The sequence below is a fragment of the Dunckerocampus dactyliophorus genome, chromosome 13 (genome assembly GCF_027744805.1).
Source record: "Dunckerocampus dactyliophorus isolate RoL2022-P2 chromosome 13, RoL_Ddac_1.1, whole genome shotgun sequence".
Taxonomy (NCBI): Eukaryota; Metazoa; Chordata; class Actinopteri; order Syngnathiformes; family Syngnathidae; genus Dunckerocampus; species Dunckerocampus dactyliophorus.
Window position 1 is genome coordinate 14,206,870 of NC_072831.1, and position 17,754 is coordinate 14,224,623.

The 17,754-nt window shown below is 39.0% G+C and overlaps 1 protein-coding gene across 6 annotated transcripts in view; it reads left to right on the forward strand.

Annotated features, from left to right (window-relative positions):
* ttll5 (tubulin tyrosine ligase-like family, member 5) overlaps positions 1 to 17,754 on the forward strand; it is an 80,968-nt gene that overhangs the window by 1,713 nt on the left and 61,501 nt on the right. For 3 of the 6 annotated variants that reach the window (XM_054795733.1, XM_054795735.1, XM_054795734.1), the window contains exons 3-12: positions 1,227 to 1,333; positions 1,441 to 1,523; positions 2,247 to 2,353; positions 3,324 to 3,454; positions 4,573 to 4,655; positions 6,584 to 6,653; positions 6,736 to 6,820; positions 8,904 to 9,005; positions 9,760 to 9,851; positions 9,952 to 10,059. In XM_054795733.1, the coding sequence (XP_054651708.1) occupies positions 1,227 to 1,333; positions 1,441 to 1,523; positions 2,247 to 2,353; positions 3,324 to 3,454; positions 4,573 to 4,655; positions 6,584 to 6,653; positions 6,736 to 6,820; positions 8,904 to 9,005; positions 9,760 to 9,851; positions 9,952 to 10,059 (968 nt within the window). Of the gene's footprint in view, positions 1 to 1,226; positions 1,334 to 1,440; positions 1,524 to 2,246; positions 2,354 to 3,323; positions 3,455 to 4,572; positions 4,656 to 6,583; positions 6,654 to 6,735; positions 6,821 to 8,903; positions 9,006 to 9,759; positions 9,852 to 9,951; positions 10,060 to 17,754 lie in introns of those variants that run through there. The other 3 variants (XM_054795736.1, XM_054795737.1, XM_054795739.1) reach the window with 3 other exon arrangements.

Genomic DNA, 17,754 nt, shown 5'->3' on the forward strand with positions numbered 1-17,754 from the left:
GCAATACAACAAAAAAGAACAGCTGAACTACGAAAGGTTGCTGAGGCGGACAATAAGGCACAACAGGAAGATGCAGCGATAGCTAAATAATACAAAACATGTCATACCAAGTCTGAAGGAAGGAATAGTAAAAAGGTTAAAACTTTGGCTGTAGGGGACATGTATTTTGTAAGAGTACAAAACAGAAAGAGAGGGAGGCAGCAGCTACAAAACCAAAGATAGGAAGAGGAAACGTGGTGCATGGCAGACATTCTCCTAAGAAAGCCAAAATCCCACTTTTACTTTCTTAAATATTTAGGTTTGTTAACATTTTCGATTCACAGAGGGCGTTGTAGTTGTTCAGAAATAAATGGAATCATGAAAAATACAACTTGCCTAGTAAATGTGTGCGTGGTATACAGTGTTCGAGAATAAATAACAGCAGTAGACACAAATTAAAATAATGAAGATGATGATAATAGTGTAACAGATTTTTGACATCTCGCTCACACGTCACACATACAAATCATAACATAACATACAAATGGTCTTCTTCCTCGTCTGAATTTGTTCCGCTTGCTGGATTTTAGTAGCATCTCTAGCACATGGTATTTCACTCATCTTATTGGAGTATGTGTGTGATGATACCTTCACTATTGTGTAAATCACCTGGTTTCCTAAGGTGGGAGGGGCAACAATGACTTACATGCCAGTGTCATCCTTATCAGGACCAGCCATGGCTAAATGAGTTCTAACCACATCAACATTATGCCTTATCTTATTGTCAGATTGATAAGCAAGCTGTGTCTGGTACACTCAGATAGTATTCGACTAAGGGTTTTCATAGTTGAATGTGATTCATTAGATTTTGTCCGTAGGTGACTAATATTGAATTTTTTTTCAAGAGCAGAGCTAATGGCAATCCCGAATAACAGATCTCATGTACGACTTTTTCTACCTCAAAGAAACAGGCTAAAACACTCAGATAAACAAATAAACACCATAGGTGTGCAACCACAGTACATTTATTTATTTAGTGACACCCCCATGTAATCAGAATGGTACAATCTTGATTACTTGACATTTTTATATGATTCAACGGTGAGATTGATAGTCGAATCAGACTCTTCCAAATCGAATTGTCGTATAGTCAACTATTCGAAGAGGATCATAAGTTCGTACAGTGTGTGGGTTTTGTTCTTGTCTGGCTACCGCCGTGACTCATCGATATGTTTTTTGTCCACCAGAGACCATCCTTGCATTGCTTGGAGTGGCCTCAGCAGGACAATCCCAATCTTCTTGTTTTTCCCTGAAGCCATTGTTTCAAAGAATGGGAGTATCAGTGCTGGTGGAGGTATTTTGGAATTTCTTGGAGTACTGTAAAGGGAAAAAAGGATATCATTAGTTGTATTTATTGGTGCAAATATTGTATAATAAAAAAATATCTGTTGTGTTTGCCAGAGCGATACAACATGGCCTTCAAGATTGTGCGCACAGAGAGTCGCCTGGTGCGAGGGATACTGACCAATCATGGTTTCCATGAGGTAATGTTCTCCACATGATGAGGCAAATGTTAAAGATTAGTTTCAAAATGACCATTTTATGCTATTTGTGTGCCCCTCCTTTGTGTAGGATAAAACAGCACCCCCCCCCATAATAACTATGTCAAAGCCTGGGAACGCATGCATGGAAAGAACCAAAATGACCTCAAGAGCATTAATCCACTTTCACAAGGCCATACAATCTCCCATTATTGCTTTTTCCAAGCAGTTACAATTAATTCTCTTTTTATTTCATTTCAATGCTTCTTGACTCCCAGTAACCGATCATCAAAGGCAGACGAGTGTCTTACCACAGTGAACGGCCAGAGCCAGACTTTAATAAGACTTTATTGCAAACATCTGTCTCTTTTAGACACGGAGTACTCATGCGAATACAGCCTCCATCTTAATGAATTGCTGGATTAAAGCAAAATAGATTAAGATGATGAGTATGTGCGTTAGCAATCATTTTGTCATAATTTCAGTGGAGCAGGGTGTATTTCTCCAGGATAGTGGTGAGAATGCCTCTTATGTTTTATCCAGCCACACTTACAGTATACATGATGGATATCAGATTAGTGATTGGAAGACACAATGCGCACAAATTATTCACTACGATTATCTATCACGACATTTGGTTTTGCTGCTTTGACAGGGTCAACTGTTACGTGTGCACAAAATCACTAAACAACTCAATCTAAAGTACTGTGTGCCTTTTTCCCTCAGGTTCAGCCAAATAGCAACGACTTTAACTTAATGTGGACAGGATCTCACCTCAAGCCTTACCTGCTCCGAAGCCTTCAAGATTTCCAGAAGGTCAACCACTTTCCCAGGTGGGTGAGGACTCAACCGTTTGAATTTTATTTTTGATATGATGTTTTTCGTACTTATTTAAATCAGATCAGCTGTATTACATTGCACATGCAGTGGAACGTCCAAAGACAAATGCCCTAAAAGTCATACAGTTTGGAGTTCAACCACAATTTTCTTGTAAAATATGCTTGAAAGGTCAAACAAATCATAATGTGTGATGTCAATCCTTAAATCTTTTGAGAATCGAGCGTCATTCGAAAATGTTAACTCCATACGTTTTTTTTGTCATTCTACTCCAGAAGTGTACTGCAACATAGGAAAGCACCTGGCTGCTCAGTACAATATGAGCACATTTATTTTTATATAATTTAGATACACTAATTCATTTTACCATGTAAATACAGTACACTTGCTGTACACTACACATGTATTAATTGCAGCAGTACCTTTAAAACACCACTAGGTGACAGTATTGCTTTGCACGCACCTTCTTTAGCCTTCTCTCTCCATTGTCCATGAGGCCTTTCAAAGGCTGAGTAGTTTTACTTTTAGTTTCCTTATACCGTGGTTAGCTTATTTTTGCACATGAATAACCATTAGAAATGTTCAAATTTTACTTAAAGCATTACCGATATGAGAAGTAAAGGTTATCTGACAGTTTGATCGTGGAACGAATGAAAATTGTTTTGGAATTAGAGCAACTTAGAAGTCAACCAGTTTCACAGACTTGAGAGCTTCCACAGTAATTTGGCTAAAATTTGCATACTTGACTTTTTATATGCATGCAATAGCTGTTATTTCTCTCAAGCTAACAAGTTTCATCATTTTACACCCCCCTTTTTTCAGTTTCATTATTATGCCGTGTCTGTGTGTAACAGCTTTTCTGTTTCTTTCCTGATGCTGCTGCTAGATAGTAGCGTTCCCTAAATGAAACATAGTGTAATGAAGGAATAACCATACAGTTTGTTTTTGTGTTCTGCTGATTTCCAGATCTTACGAGTTGACCCGCAAAGATCGCCTTTATAAGAACATTCAGCGAATGCAGGAGGCCCATGGCTTCAAAAACTTCCATATTGTTCCACAGACCTTTGTGCTTCCTTCAGAATACCAGGAATTCTGCTGTAAGTACCTACTTGCAATGTCTTGACTAAAGCTTATGACTATCCACTCTTCAATATAAACACTGTCGGGATGGCCACAATGATCAATTCCTTCACTTGATTGATTGTTCAGAATTCTGTTGATTTTGTGGAACTGATTGTTGATTCGGGTCAACCGAGGCAAAATGAAAACTCAACATGTTTGAAGAAGAACAACATGACAACTATTGTGCCATTATGTAAACATTTACTGTTAGTTGTTAAAACAATTCTAAAATCGTAGTCTAAATGCACAACAATAGGTGCACTTGCATAATCTAAGGAGAGGCGCAAAATGCTACTTTTTTCAAAGATTTAAACGGTTGCAAGGTTTTCCACAGGACTGCAATCTATTTGTGGCTTTGGTGAGTTGGGGAGGGGGGATTGCTGGAATGACACAATTGTCTAATTTGCATAATTAACACATTTTACACATATTTACTTGTAATTGTAATGGACACTGTAGGAGAGGGATAATGTTGTGGGAGACAAAAAAATAAAGTAAAAAACATGAAAAGCACAACAAATAATGTTTAGAACTATAAATGAGCTTTCTTCGGTCGCTTCTTTTTGTTGTTTTTTAAAAAGTCACAAGCAAGACGGCACCGCCTGTGACTGCTTTGAGATGGGGGAGGGGCCCACAGCAGCACCCGCTGCTCGTGGAGAAGAGCGATACATGCTTTCGTGTCAGAATCTCTGTTGGAAAACCTTTTTGTCTTTGTTGTGTTTAGAGTGTTTTTCGTCAAGTATTAGGATATCACACTTTGTTCCATGGTCCTTGAATGCACTCTACTTATGTGCTGTGAGACGCAAAAGTGAAACCGATACATAACTTTGTCAGATACTGCCATAGCTTAATAAATTCACCAAAAAGAAGACAAACTGCTGATGATTATTGTAGCTGTAGTTTGTAGTAAAGCTCCTTGCATCACACTGAGAGTTGCATCAAATATTTTGGGTACGTTATTTAGCAGGATGAAAGGGGCAAGAACATCACATCACTGCAAACGCACAATTATAAAAATTTACAGTTGAAAAGTGAATATTGCTCCACATAATATGCTTCTAATTACTGCTCTATTTTCTGTCCGCCCTGTCAGCTTGTTATACTAAGGACAAGGGCCCATGGATTATTAAACCAGTAGCATCATCAAGAGGACGAGGCATCTACTTAGTAAGCAATGTGAGTAATTGCTCCATTTGGATTGTTACTCCTGTGATGATGTTTACTTGAACTGAGTCCTCCAAAAAAGAGAGAATTTTGAAATCCAAATTTAGCAAGCATCATGACACAGCCAGTCCAGGGTGTACCCCGCCTCCCGCCCAAAGTCAGCTGAGATAGGCTCCAGCATACCCAATGAGGATTAAGCGACCACAATGAGGATTAAGCGGCATAGGAAATGGATCATGACACAGAAACAAAAGTTTTTTTTTTTTTTTCCGTTTGTGAGCTTTTCATTTAAATAAAGATCAAGTAGAAGTTTAACAATTCGGAAGGCAAAAGGATTTTTTGCAAGTGTAATCTTTTTTTACATGTGCTATTTTACGTGACACAAGTCAAAAAGCTGTTTTATCTATCCATCTATAATTGCTTGCACTCTTCCACCTTGCACTTGAAGATGCCCCACAGGTTCTCATTTGGGTACAGGTGTGGAGACATACTGTACTTGACCAGCTCAGCTTTGTGAGCAAGGCACTTGTCATCTTGGAGGTGCTGGAAACAAGGGAAGGGAATCATGCTTGGCATAATATGAGTTTGATTTTGTGTTTCCCTCAGTGCTGGCAGAACTCATGTCGTCCATGACGCGACCGCCACTAAGCTTGACTATAGGCAAGACACAATTGTCTTGCTACTCACTTGTGTTGTCAGCTATTTAGACAATAATTGCTGTGGGTTGAGTCATTTTCGGTGGATAGTAAATCTATACTGTTCTACAAGCTGTACATTGGTTACTATAAAGTATATTGACGCTTCATTTCTATAGTATTCTTCCTTGAGAAGCTATCCTGTTATAAAATGGTTGTTAAAATGTGAGATGTAGACTCACTTCTGTGAGATACTGTATGGGAGTTCATTTTCAGCCCAATGAAATATTGTGTGAGGTGCACAGTCGGTTGAGCAGATGTTATGTGTATGGGGGTGCTATGAACTAGTGAAAACATTAATGTGGAGTGAATCACACACTTTCAAGGCCATTAGCTGTTTGGAGAAGCTGTACCAGCCCCCTGCTCTCGAACAACATTTGCGCAGTTTGTCTTGTTCTGAGGCATTTTAATGAAAAGAGTGTAAGACGGATGTTTGCAGAAAAAGGAAGAAACACAGTATTTATGATTTTTTGGGGGGTTTGTGTTTTCTCTGAACTGCAGCCAGCTTTGAGGTTAAACATGCTTCAGCTCAGTCTTTTAACTCATCCTAACTCGGTCACCTGCAACATATTTCAACCTCATGAAAGATGTGTGTCATCAACCTTGCTTGCACCTTCTCTCTGTGTTTCTGGCTTTGTCTCAGTACTTTGGATGAGTAGTGCTATGCAATTTGCTTTGTTGTTTTAGTGACCTTTTTCACAGCAGTGATACAGTAAAACAGTAAATAGTTGGACATCTGCGGTCCGTTAAGTAACATTCTAGTCATACAGTATGATATTAGCGTGAGCAAACTTGGGCACAGTACTGTACAAAGCCACAAACATACAATACTCACAATAATATCGACCTAGGTCTGTTTTTAGCATTACCAACATGATTTATAAGCACCCAAACCTTGCAAATAATTTTATACATGCAAAGTCCACATACAGTATAGTATAGACTGTACTATTATTAGTCTGACTGTGATTTAATGAGACTGAAAAAAGTTGAGTATTGAAAAGTTCCTCAGACTTTCCGAGTCAGAATTCCAACTTCAAGGGGTGGTCTAGTTGTCATTTCCAAGTTGGAATTTCCAAGTTGCGAGTCCAAGTGGAACATGGCATTTCAAGTAAGGTGACTTGGGGACACCCCAGTCATGGGTGAAGTGCTAGCCAGCGGAGGTTACCTGCAAACTGTACCTTTAAGTCTATTTAGAAATAGAAAAATACTGTATGTGTGATCATATTTTATCATCCTCTACAGCCAAATCAGATTTCACTGGATGAGAACATCTTGGTGTCCCGCTATATTAATAACCCTCTACTGATAGATGGTGAGTTGCTTCCCCTTGCACATTTTTGGAAGATTTTTAGAGAATCTTTACTGTTTGCCTCAATTTTGCATTTTGTTTACAGAATTCAAGTTTGACATGCGTTTGTATGTGTTGGTTACATCATATGATCCACTCCTCATCTATGTATATGAGGAAGGCCTTGCCAGGTGAGTGGACATTTGCATTAATCCTTGGTGTGTTTCTGTGGTTACTGAAATGATAGGTAGTATACAGTATGTGGTCTGTGATTGATTGGCGATCCGTCCAAGGTGTAATCCGCCTTTTGCCTGAAGTCTGCTGGTATAGGCTCTAGCTTCCTGTTGCTCTGAACAGAATGAGGCATGGATGGATGGAAACAGACAGGCAACCCTACACATTACACATTGTAATGGTAATGGTAATGGTATGGTTTTATTTGAACGTGCATACAAGTTACAGTGGAATACATCACATAATAGAAGTCACAGCTCCACATGTCCAAAAAGAGTAGGCAGAAGCAAAGCTTATTATTATTTAATCCTACCCCCCATCTGTTTTACATACAGTATGTTGCTGTACATTTATTCACTTTCTGTATTTATGTGATTTTTTAATACATATAAAAGTGATAAGATACTGTAACAATATGGTAATTAATTCTCAAGGTTTTTCCACAATCATAATAAATAGTAATCGTATCTAATAATCACTATAATAATAAATACATAAGCATAAATACAAATAAACATAACATAAAAAGTTCAAGACTCTTCTTCTTCCAACTGCTTGTACTGTTTCTCATCTTTGTGCACTGTTTGAGTTTTGTACTCAGTCCGTTCCATAATTTAATTCCACGTACTGAAATGCTGTGGGTTTTTAGCGTTGTTCTCGCTTATTAGTGTTGAAAGTTTCGTTTTTCCCCGAGATCATATTTCTTCTCTCTTGTAGAAAAATATTGTATGACATTTTTGGGTAACAGGTTATTGTTCGTTTTATGCATTATTTTTGCTGTTTGAAAATGTACTAAATTAGCTAATTTTAATATTTGTGATTTTAGAAATACAGGATTTGTATGTTCTCTATACATGGCATTATGAATTATCCTAACTGATTTTTTTTGCAGTAGATTTAGTGAGTAATTGCTTTTGTAGTTATTACCCCATATCTCCACACAATAAGTTAGATACGGTAATACCAGACAGCAGTACAGTGTGTAGAGTGATTTTCTGGTCAAGGACAAATTTTTCTTTATTCAATATTGAAGTATTTCTCGCCCCCTTAGGTTGTATATTTCTAATGGGAGATTTCCAGCTCATTTTTTCATCTGTTACGATCCCCCAAAATGTATTTACGTTCACCCTTTCAATGTCCACACCGTCAATTTGTATTTACACGTGCTTGTCTTTTCTGCTAAGACCAAATAGCATTATTTTAGTTTTACTTATGTTCAAGGATAATCTATTTTTATCACCATTGTATTAGCCTGTGTGCTTTCCCCAGAACAAAAAGCAGTAGTATCATCCGCAAATCTCTACAATTTTTCTCTTGTTGTTGAAAGATTTGTTATTTTAGGAAAATAAAAGACTTGAAACATATTTTTACATATTTTAAAACTGAAGTAATAAGTAAGTCCTCTATCCAGGTGTTTATGTGTAATGATTCCCATGATCACCATTAAATCAATCATGACGTGTGAGGCACCATGACTGCTATTCCTTTATTGACCAGTAGAGAGCAATCTAAACGTGCGAGTAAATTTGGACGTTTGGGATTCTGAAACAAAGTTCTATTTGGTTTCAATGTTATGTATTAATATATAACCATGTAATGGATGTGTGTAATTGTATCATATTCATTAAATGCGGGTATTAAGGTTAGAGTAATTTATCTAATCAGAGGCAATCACCAGGTATACAGTAGGAAAATGTACTCTATAGGTAAAAATAATACACACGTAAAGTACTAACTTGGTGTCCTTCTTTGTTTTGTACGTGCAGCAAGATTCAAAACAGTGAATGATAAATTGGGCTTAAATTCCAGGTCCCACTTTTATCTCTTGACATTCCTTTGGGTTGTGTTGGAATTCAGGTACACAGTGTGTGCCAAGGAATTCTCATTGTTGCACATTTGGCATCCGCTCCTCTGAAACACTTCCAGAAACTAATCTGTACACAAAGTGTCAAGTGTCCATCAATCATTCTGCTAGAAATGTGCAATTTTTTTTTCTTTGTGATGACTGTTTTGGGACAAACAGCTTTTGTTTGTACTCAGGTTTGCCACCGTCAAGTATGACAGGACCGCAAAGAATATTAAGAACACCTTCATGCATCTCACCAACTACAGCGTGAACAAAAAGAGCAGCGATTATGTCAGGTAACCTTTATCTGAACTACACCATGGACAAGTATTTAGACTCACCTCTTAATCAACTGTTGAACTGATCAAGGGTTGTTTGCTGGACACCTTATGTTGTCCCTGACAGTTAATTCTTCATTTTGGACAATGCTATGCTTTCACCTTTGTGGGAAAGTTTGGGGAATGGTCCAGCATGACTGCAATAGTAGTGCACAAAGCGAGATCCATAAAGGCTTGATTGAATGAGCTTGGTGTGGAAGAACTTGGGACCCCTGACCCCAAGTCCATCAAATACATTTGAAGAACTAGATCAGACATGACAAGGAAGTAGGCCAGACCTATTCAACTGGTGGCCCGTGTGCCAAATCCGGCCATGAAATGACATCACACCGGCTCACACTTTCAGTCCAAACCTTTGGAGAGACTAAAGGCATTCCTAAAAACAGTAGCTGATTTGTAAAAACAGCAGAACAATCCTGTCGAATATAGGACCTTTGACTGCCATTTTTACAGCAAATTCTTTAAAAACAGCAGTGCTCTGGTCTAAAACGACCCTTTTTGCAGTAGATTTCGAAAAGTAGGAGTGGTTTTGTCAGGGTCTTTGACTGCTGTTTTTGCAGTACAACAGCAGAACATTCATGCCCTGAAGAAGATCTTGAAATAGCAGTTTTGCATTAGATTTTTTGTGGTCATTACTTTTGACCACAGTGTATAAAACACTGTTAATGGAAAACTTCATTCAGTCATTTGAAGTGCATCACTTCCCTTTCAGTTGTGATGACCCTGAGGTTGAAGACTATGGGAACAAGTGGAGTATGAGTGCAGTGTTGCGCTATTTGAGGCATGAGGGGAAGGACACCACATGTGAGTCTGACCTTTAAATGTCTCACCATTATTGATAAAAATAACAATTCATGTAAAAAAACTGTGTATGTATCTAATATGCACATCTATTTTCCTCTAGTGTTGATGAGGCAGGTGGAGGACCTCATTATCAAAGCTGTGTTGAGTGCCGAGATGCACATCACCAGTGCCTGCAAGGCGTTCGTCCCACATCTGACCAACTGCTTTGGTACTCAGTTAATTCATTCATTCATTTTCTACTGCCTATACTGTTTAGGGTCATGCGTGAGCTGGAGCCTAGCCTACTTTGGGCGAGAGGCGAGGTGCACCCTAGACAGTCAATCACAAGGCACATATACACAAACAACCACTCACACTCACATTCACATCGACGGACAGTTTAGAGCAGGCATGTCCAAAGTGCGGCCCGGGGGCCATTTGCGGCCCGCAGATGTGATTTTATTGGCCCGCAGCACAGTTTAAAAACGTAATTTAACAAGGAAACTTAAAAAAAACAAAACAACAGCAGCAAAAATGGGAAAATCAATCAAAAGTCAAAATATTAAGAGAAAAGCTGTAATCTAGCCTGGTTGTGGACTGTAGTGCCAGCATGATTTCTGAACACGGTCAAAAAGTCAACTGCATGGTAATATCATCTTCATGCTGCTATACATTGAGCGTGCGAAGGATGACCCTCGTTTTTCCTTATTTTTCAGGAACATTTCCCTTATTTTATAATGTAAATGTTGAAAGGTATGTCAAATCGCACTGAGTGACTGTGTGGATGTGAGTGTGTATCGGCTCTGAATAGAATAAGTGGAAGAAAATTGGAAACTAATTAAAATAGAAATGAATTGAAGTGGCTGGTTAATGCATTACATATTATGGCACATCATAAAAATCCTGCAAATACCATGCAAGTATGCCCCTAGAGGCTGTAAACAGCTTAAAGATGACATGAAAGCAATATGATTGGACACCTAATAACTAGTATGATGTGTCGGTGATGTCATTATTTTCTCTCCATTATTTTATTTTACTTTAAAAAACTCCATTATTTAAGTGTTTGGTCTAAGATCAGGTCACAAGCTTTTTCCTTTGACTCATTTAGAAATTGAGAAGTGAGAAATTGTGATTCTCTTATGTAGCCTTAAAACAAGAGCATTCACACGACACAATAATAGCTCTGCATCTACAGTAGGTGCATATTTTAGAAATGTGAGTGCTGCACAGACATGTATGAACACAGTGCTGCAGCAACATCATTGTGTGCCAAAAACAATTAGGCTGTACATGTTTTGCTGTAGCTGTAAACTGGAGCTATCTTTTGAAAGTATTTCAAGTGATGGTGCATTTCAAATTATTTTCAAATTCTTCTTAGTCCCATTTATTTATTTTGTTCATTAACTGAAAAACAATTGTGCTCATTACCTTTTATCTGTATATAAAGTATGTGCACTCTATCCTTCTCCAGGTTAAGTTCTGATACTTTGTTGTAAAAGTCTCATTACCTTCTGCTATATAATCCTCCATCTTAGCCATCAAATTCAATCATTCATTGAGCAGAGCAAAAAAAATATCTTTCATTTGACTTGCTGCTCTCAGCTGGTGCTGCTGCTGTCCAAAAAAAAAGTTGTCTTTTCCTCTCTATGGAAGGACAGCAGTGACAAGCATCTTTCGGCTCACACATGCCCCCACCTCTTCAGGATAAGCCGAATACTGCAGCGCCTCCGCGTATGATATTTCTCTATATTTTATTGCCCGATTTGCAAGAATAATACTGTCACACTTACTGTACTTTCTGGAATATAGAGCACGCCTGTATATAAGCTGCACCTACTAAATTTAAAGAGAAAAAAAGATTTGTACAAGCTACGTCGTGACATGGGCTTTTTAGTACACAGAAAGATGTTACGTTGAAAGATTTCTAAAACTTTAATTAAATAAATGTTTTTTTCCAAACAGTGCCGAACACTGCGTGTAAACGGCTGGTTAAACAATAGCCTACCAGAAATGTCATTCATCTCTGTCCTTGTCCTCCTCCTGGGAACTAAAAACTAAAACCACTAAAGTTGTCAACCCCCGAGCCTGTGCTGTCTTCCTGAGCACGCAGCATTCCAGCCCCTCGAAATCCGCTGGCGACAGTGGACCTCCCACCACTGCAACACGCTGCCAAGATCCACCGTCAGACCCGAGCAAAAGCCGCTAGATTGATATCCTTCAACCTGAAAACCGCATCACATGCACTGCATCACTGTATAAGCCGCAGGGTTCAAAGCTTATACATCGGACATTATGGTACATTGAAGACATTACAGAAGCTGTAGAAAGTCATGGTGGACAAACAGGAATTAGCAGGCGGCAAGATCCAACTCAGTACCCTCAGAGTGCATTCAGAGGGTAGGTAGGGCATGCGTGCTAAGCCGAGATGAGACCCTCGGGGCAGCCTCATCTTTGCCCTGTATTTGATCGGGAAGTGTGCAAAATCAGTGATTTTTACGTAACGAAAATGTTAAAAACGATTGGAATCATACACAAAATACATACTGTATATTACACTTGTATAATACAGTTGAATGGCCAAATATTAAAATTAATTTTGTTAACATTATTTGTTTAAAAAAAATGTATCATCGCACCTGCCTCCTTTGACTGCACGTCTCTGGTGGTTTCAGAGAACAGATTGTACAAAAAAATGTCTATATTCTTTACAGTTACGAGTTAAACTGAATGAGTTAAAACTCACTCACTGGTCATGCACAGACACATGCCCGTAGTGTGTGCCCACATATACTCTCAGAGAGTCTCAGAGAAGTTGTCAACATTTCAGTCATGGCCGAGCAGGAAGAGGGCAAGATATAGTACGTTTGAATGCTGGCGCCCCCATAGCAGTACCTAACCGTGACAGACAGCACCATTAATTCCTAAGTTACTCACACTGTACACAGAACTCATGAAGGACATAAAGTAAAATACAGTAATAAAAAAAAAATACAAAAATGAAAAGGAACTTATTTTTCCTCTACCATATGTCCTCGTAACAGCGCACAGAATACATGACTCCTTAGCCAAATTGTTATCATTAGCTGACAACAAACATATCTAGTGAGCGTGCGCATGTTACGTTGGCAGGAAGAGGCAGGATATAATGCGTATAGTCCGTTTGAATGTTGGTGCCCTGTAGGCAGCTGGAGGACCCTGCTGCATACAGCCCCTTTATGTTTTTGATTAATTTATGAGAGTGTGTTTGTAACCACAAAACAATGCAACACGGAACGTCTATAAACTGAGAACCACCTGAACGTTGGATTCAAGTTAATGTGTATTTAAAGAAATTCGTGGGAAACAAATATTGGAATACGCGCAGACATGATGAAACCCATGTGATGATGATCGAGCTGGTCTTGAGGTTCAGGTGGTCTCTGAACTGAAGCAAAATTGATGCTGGTGCCCAAACCTGCACTAGATCTTTGCAGTTTAATGACCAACTGCAAACAATGTACGGATTTAGACTGACAGACGGGCACAAGTGTGTCCCAATACTTTACCACAGAAAGTGGTTGTATCTTGTGTTGTGTTGAAATTCTGGAGAGAATGTTTAAATAATCCTAATGAGGATAAGCGGCATAGAAAATGGATGGATGGATGTTTAAATAATAAAACCCTCTCACATTCTCTTTATATTCCCACCTGGCATAGCATTCATCAATGGGCTGACATCTGCAGTGTGTTTTTAAGTAGGTGACGCATCAGAGTGTATGGCAGCAAATGCATACATACAAATGTCTGCAGGCACTTATAAAAGCACCTACTGTTCATTTTAACACAGTCTCTGGCTTGTCTGGACTGGAGCCATGTAAAACCATAAGGAACATGAGAATATTCATTTAAATTGCGACGTTTTAATGACTACTAATGGCTTGAATACAGGGATTTCTTCCCCTTACTCTCTCTATCTAAAAGGGAATTTAGTGAGAAAATCTTTTTATAGCTCTACAGTGTTTCATGTGGGCCGAAACAGAAACAACAGGTTTTTTGTTTGACATCGCTAGGAATTGTAAGCGTGTGGGTGTGTGTGTGTGTGTGTGTCAGTGGTGAGTGGAAAATGCCACCCATGACGCTCCTCACCGCTGCTATGTGATTAATGGACAGGCTTTTTGCTGAGGGATGCTGATTACGAGATGTTTTGACTAAGATCTGATTAGCCAAGCCAAAGGCCTATTTTGTTACACACAAAACATTCCACTCACTGGTCCTGTGTTCCACTGAGCGTCCCTCATTAAGTGCTGAGTGTGGTCAGATTGCCTGTCTCCTGCTTTTACGTTGGTCAGACACTCCCACATCTTCACTGCATGTTCATACTGCTGTGATGAAACTGCTGCTGTGCAACTCTTTACCGATACAGATTGAACCCAGCTATCATAATAAAGCTGAGGGGTGTTAATTTGGACTTTTCTAATGATTTCAAGAGAAAGAGCTCAATCATTTACGGTAGAGTGATGCAATGAAGAAGATGCTGTGTTATTGTTGTTCTTATTGTGGCTGCACATCCAAGGGTGGGGAGTTTTTTTTTGTTTGTGGGTGTTTTGTCTCTTGTGGTAAAGTTTCCAGCAGGGCCTATCCAATAACAATAAAAAAAGCTCTTCATCATCCGTATTTCTCTGTGACATTTCCCTCCCTCTTTAATGGGCCTGTTGTGGATATTCACCGCCTCTGCTCTTCTTGTCTGCGGCGCTTGTCGCAGGCCCGTTTGACAGAGCCGCAGAATCAACGTATCTGGCAGTGAGTGGCTCGGTGGGTTCGCGGGGCAGGCAGGCACAGCGTCTGCCCCTAATTGGGGGAAAAATGCGTGGCACATGGAGTCAGCTTGTCGGGGGCTGTGATGCGGTGTAACACCTCCTCATTTTCCCCTTGTTGTTGTGGTGCCACCAATGAGGCTCACCAGACTCTCAACCCAGTTAACCAATACTCTGCTCCCCAAGACCAATACGTACACCCACTCTTTTTAATCTTTGTGTGTGTTTTGACTAAAAAAAATGGGATAAGCCTGTAAAATGGAAAAGAAAATCCATCTACAGATGTTACAAAAGGCAACTTGTTGTGCAGATTTTGGCAAAATTAGTTCTGTTCCATCATGAATATAAAATGTTCAGTTCCAGCAATTCCACCATTGGTGCTCTCCCATATTTTAATTAGCCACACAGTATAATACAATACATGACGACGGAAAATGTTTGATTTCGGATAATGAGGCTGTTGAACTTGGGATACCACAGTTCTAATGGTTAACACTACGGAGACTTACAGAACCCAGAAGGTGTTCTTCTTCTTTGTTTTTTAATTGAGCACTCATTCAAATACTTGGAAATCAAAATGTTAAGGCCAGAAAATTATTCCCATACATTTGTTACCTTCAGTGATTTTTGTTTTCAGAATATGAGCCGAATGGTATTATCGGCTCATATTGGTATTGTTTTTTCTGCCAATACTGATATTATTGTTCTAAATAGTAGCACTGACTACTAACGAGAAACAGGTACCGTTGCACACGCTTTCCAGCGACCGCAAAACAGCTGCACATTGTGCCAAACAGGAAAAAGAATATGAAAATAAAAGCACAAAAAATAAAACCATGTGAAATCCAAAAGTCCAACCTATCATGCAGAAAATGACATAAAACGTTGGTTATTGCGATGGGATACTAAGGCGTCTTCCTTCAGTACTTCTAATCAAGTATTATACCTCAGGAAGACTCACTCTGAGTCACATGAGGTGTTTTGGCACTTTATCTGTAGCTTGTATTGCCTATTGCTGTATTTGTCTTATTTTGCACAAATAGTATTCAATTGTGAAATGCATCTAGTAGAAGAAGCATAATGTGTTCATTACACAACATTAGTTTGTAGGAAGAGCTGCTACCTATATTGGTATCGGTTGATATGAGTCTCAATAATGAAGTGCTGGCCAATATTGGATATCTGTAAGAAAGCATCTCTATTGTGTATTGGTGATATGTCAGTATAATATAGCAAGGAGCCTCTTAGCTCTAAGCTGTGTCATGGTGCTGGTTGACTTCCAAGTTTTTTCAAAGAATTTCAAACTTTTTTTCCCTAGAGGCTAATATAAAGTGAATGAATTTGTTCCAGACTCAAGCGGTCACCATTATAAAATCTTTATTAACTGTAACTATTAAAGTAACATTCTCAGCTGTCATAAAAGTCTAAAAATAAGTTAACCGCTCTATAGTAAAATCACAAACACAAAATAGAGAGGGAACAGGAAGGCGTTTGCACTGTGACACTGTCACCTAGTGACATTTTATAGGTATCGCTTACAATATTAAGTGTATGTCTGTCAAAAATAAACTTCAGCAAAAGATGCTGATGAAGAAAAAGATGAAGTCTTACTGGGTTTTCATCCTCCAAATATAGTTTGACTCTGGAGGCACATTTTTCCAGAAATGTTGGTTGAACTCCAAAATGTATGACTTTTGGGCGTTCAACTTTTCTTTGCTGTTTGCCTGGGAGAAATAACAGGTTTAACTTACTGAATATCCTTCCTGTCTTTTGTGCACTTAGAATAAAGTGAATCTTTAGTGCTGGAGTGGTACTGCTTTTTCACCCTTGACACTTTGACAGCTTGTGAACAAACATGTACACCTTTGGCCCTTGAAAAAGTAGAAACTGTATCATTGAAGTGCAAGATTTTGCTGTATATGGTACATTCGTTTAGATTGTACTTTGAAGGACGGAAATGTACTGTACCTCTATTTCGAGGATCTTTACCCAAATTGGGTCCTGGGTCACTTTTATTGGGTTGCCAATTGTAGTAAATTTTTAAAGGTATTTTATTGATCATCAAGCAGGCAAACATTTTCTTGGCTAGCATTTTCTTTTTGATTAATTTCTGTAGTCTATACAGTTGCACTCAGAATTATTCAACCCCCATTGTAAATTTTATTTTTTCTAAATTTATGAACTTGCAGCAGTTTGCAATAAACCAGCTAAAATAGAGCAATTTAAATAGCTCAACACTATTGAAATTGGACCAATGGATCGATTGAAAGTAAAGATGCTCAATTTTGTTTTTCTTATCGCTATCCAATATTGTCCAGCACTTCATTACAGATACTGGTATCGACAGCAGCTCGTCCCTCAAACTAATGTGTAATGAACACATTATGCTTCTTCTACTGGATGCACTTCACAAATAAACATCCCATCCATCCATCCATCCATTTTTTTTATGCCGCTTCTCCTCATTAGGTTCGCGGGGGGTATGCTGGAGCCTATTCCAACTGGCTTTGGGTGACAGGCGGGGTACACTCTGGACTGGTCGCTAGCCAATTGCAGGGCACATATAGACAAACAACCATTCACACTCACATTCATACCTATGGACAATTTAGAGTTGCAGAGAACATGCAAACTCCACACAGAAATGCCCAACGGAGAATCGAATCCAGGTGTTCCCGATCTCCTGACAGTGACCGCCCGGCCCACAAATAAACATGTTTGCGCAAAATAAGACAAATACTGCAATGAGCAATGCAAGTTGAAGAAAAAGTGCCAAAACGCTGCATGTGATTCATAGTAATTTTTGCTCAGGTGTAATATTCAATTACAAGTATTGAAGGAAGACGCCTAACTACAGGTATCCCCTCACGTAACCGGCGTTCTATGTCATGCATGTCAGCATGGACTTCTGTTTTCACGCCGTCTCCTGTTTTGTGCTCTTATTTTGTTTTTCTGTTTCCTGTTGGCCGCAATGTGCAGCTGCTTTGCGGCCACTGGAAAGCGCGGGCGTGCATCTCTTAAGTCGTCAGCGCTTCTATTTTAAAGAGCGAAAAATAACACTCTACAGACATTGCAAACTGCATATTTACAATTTGAAGGCGAAACTTGGAAATTCAGTGGGAATCTTG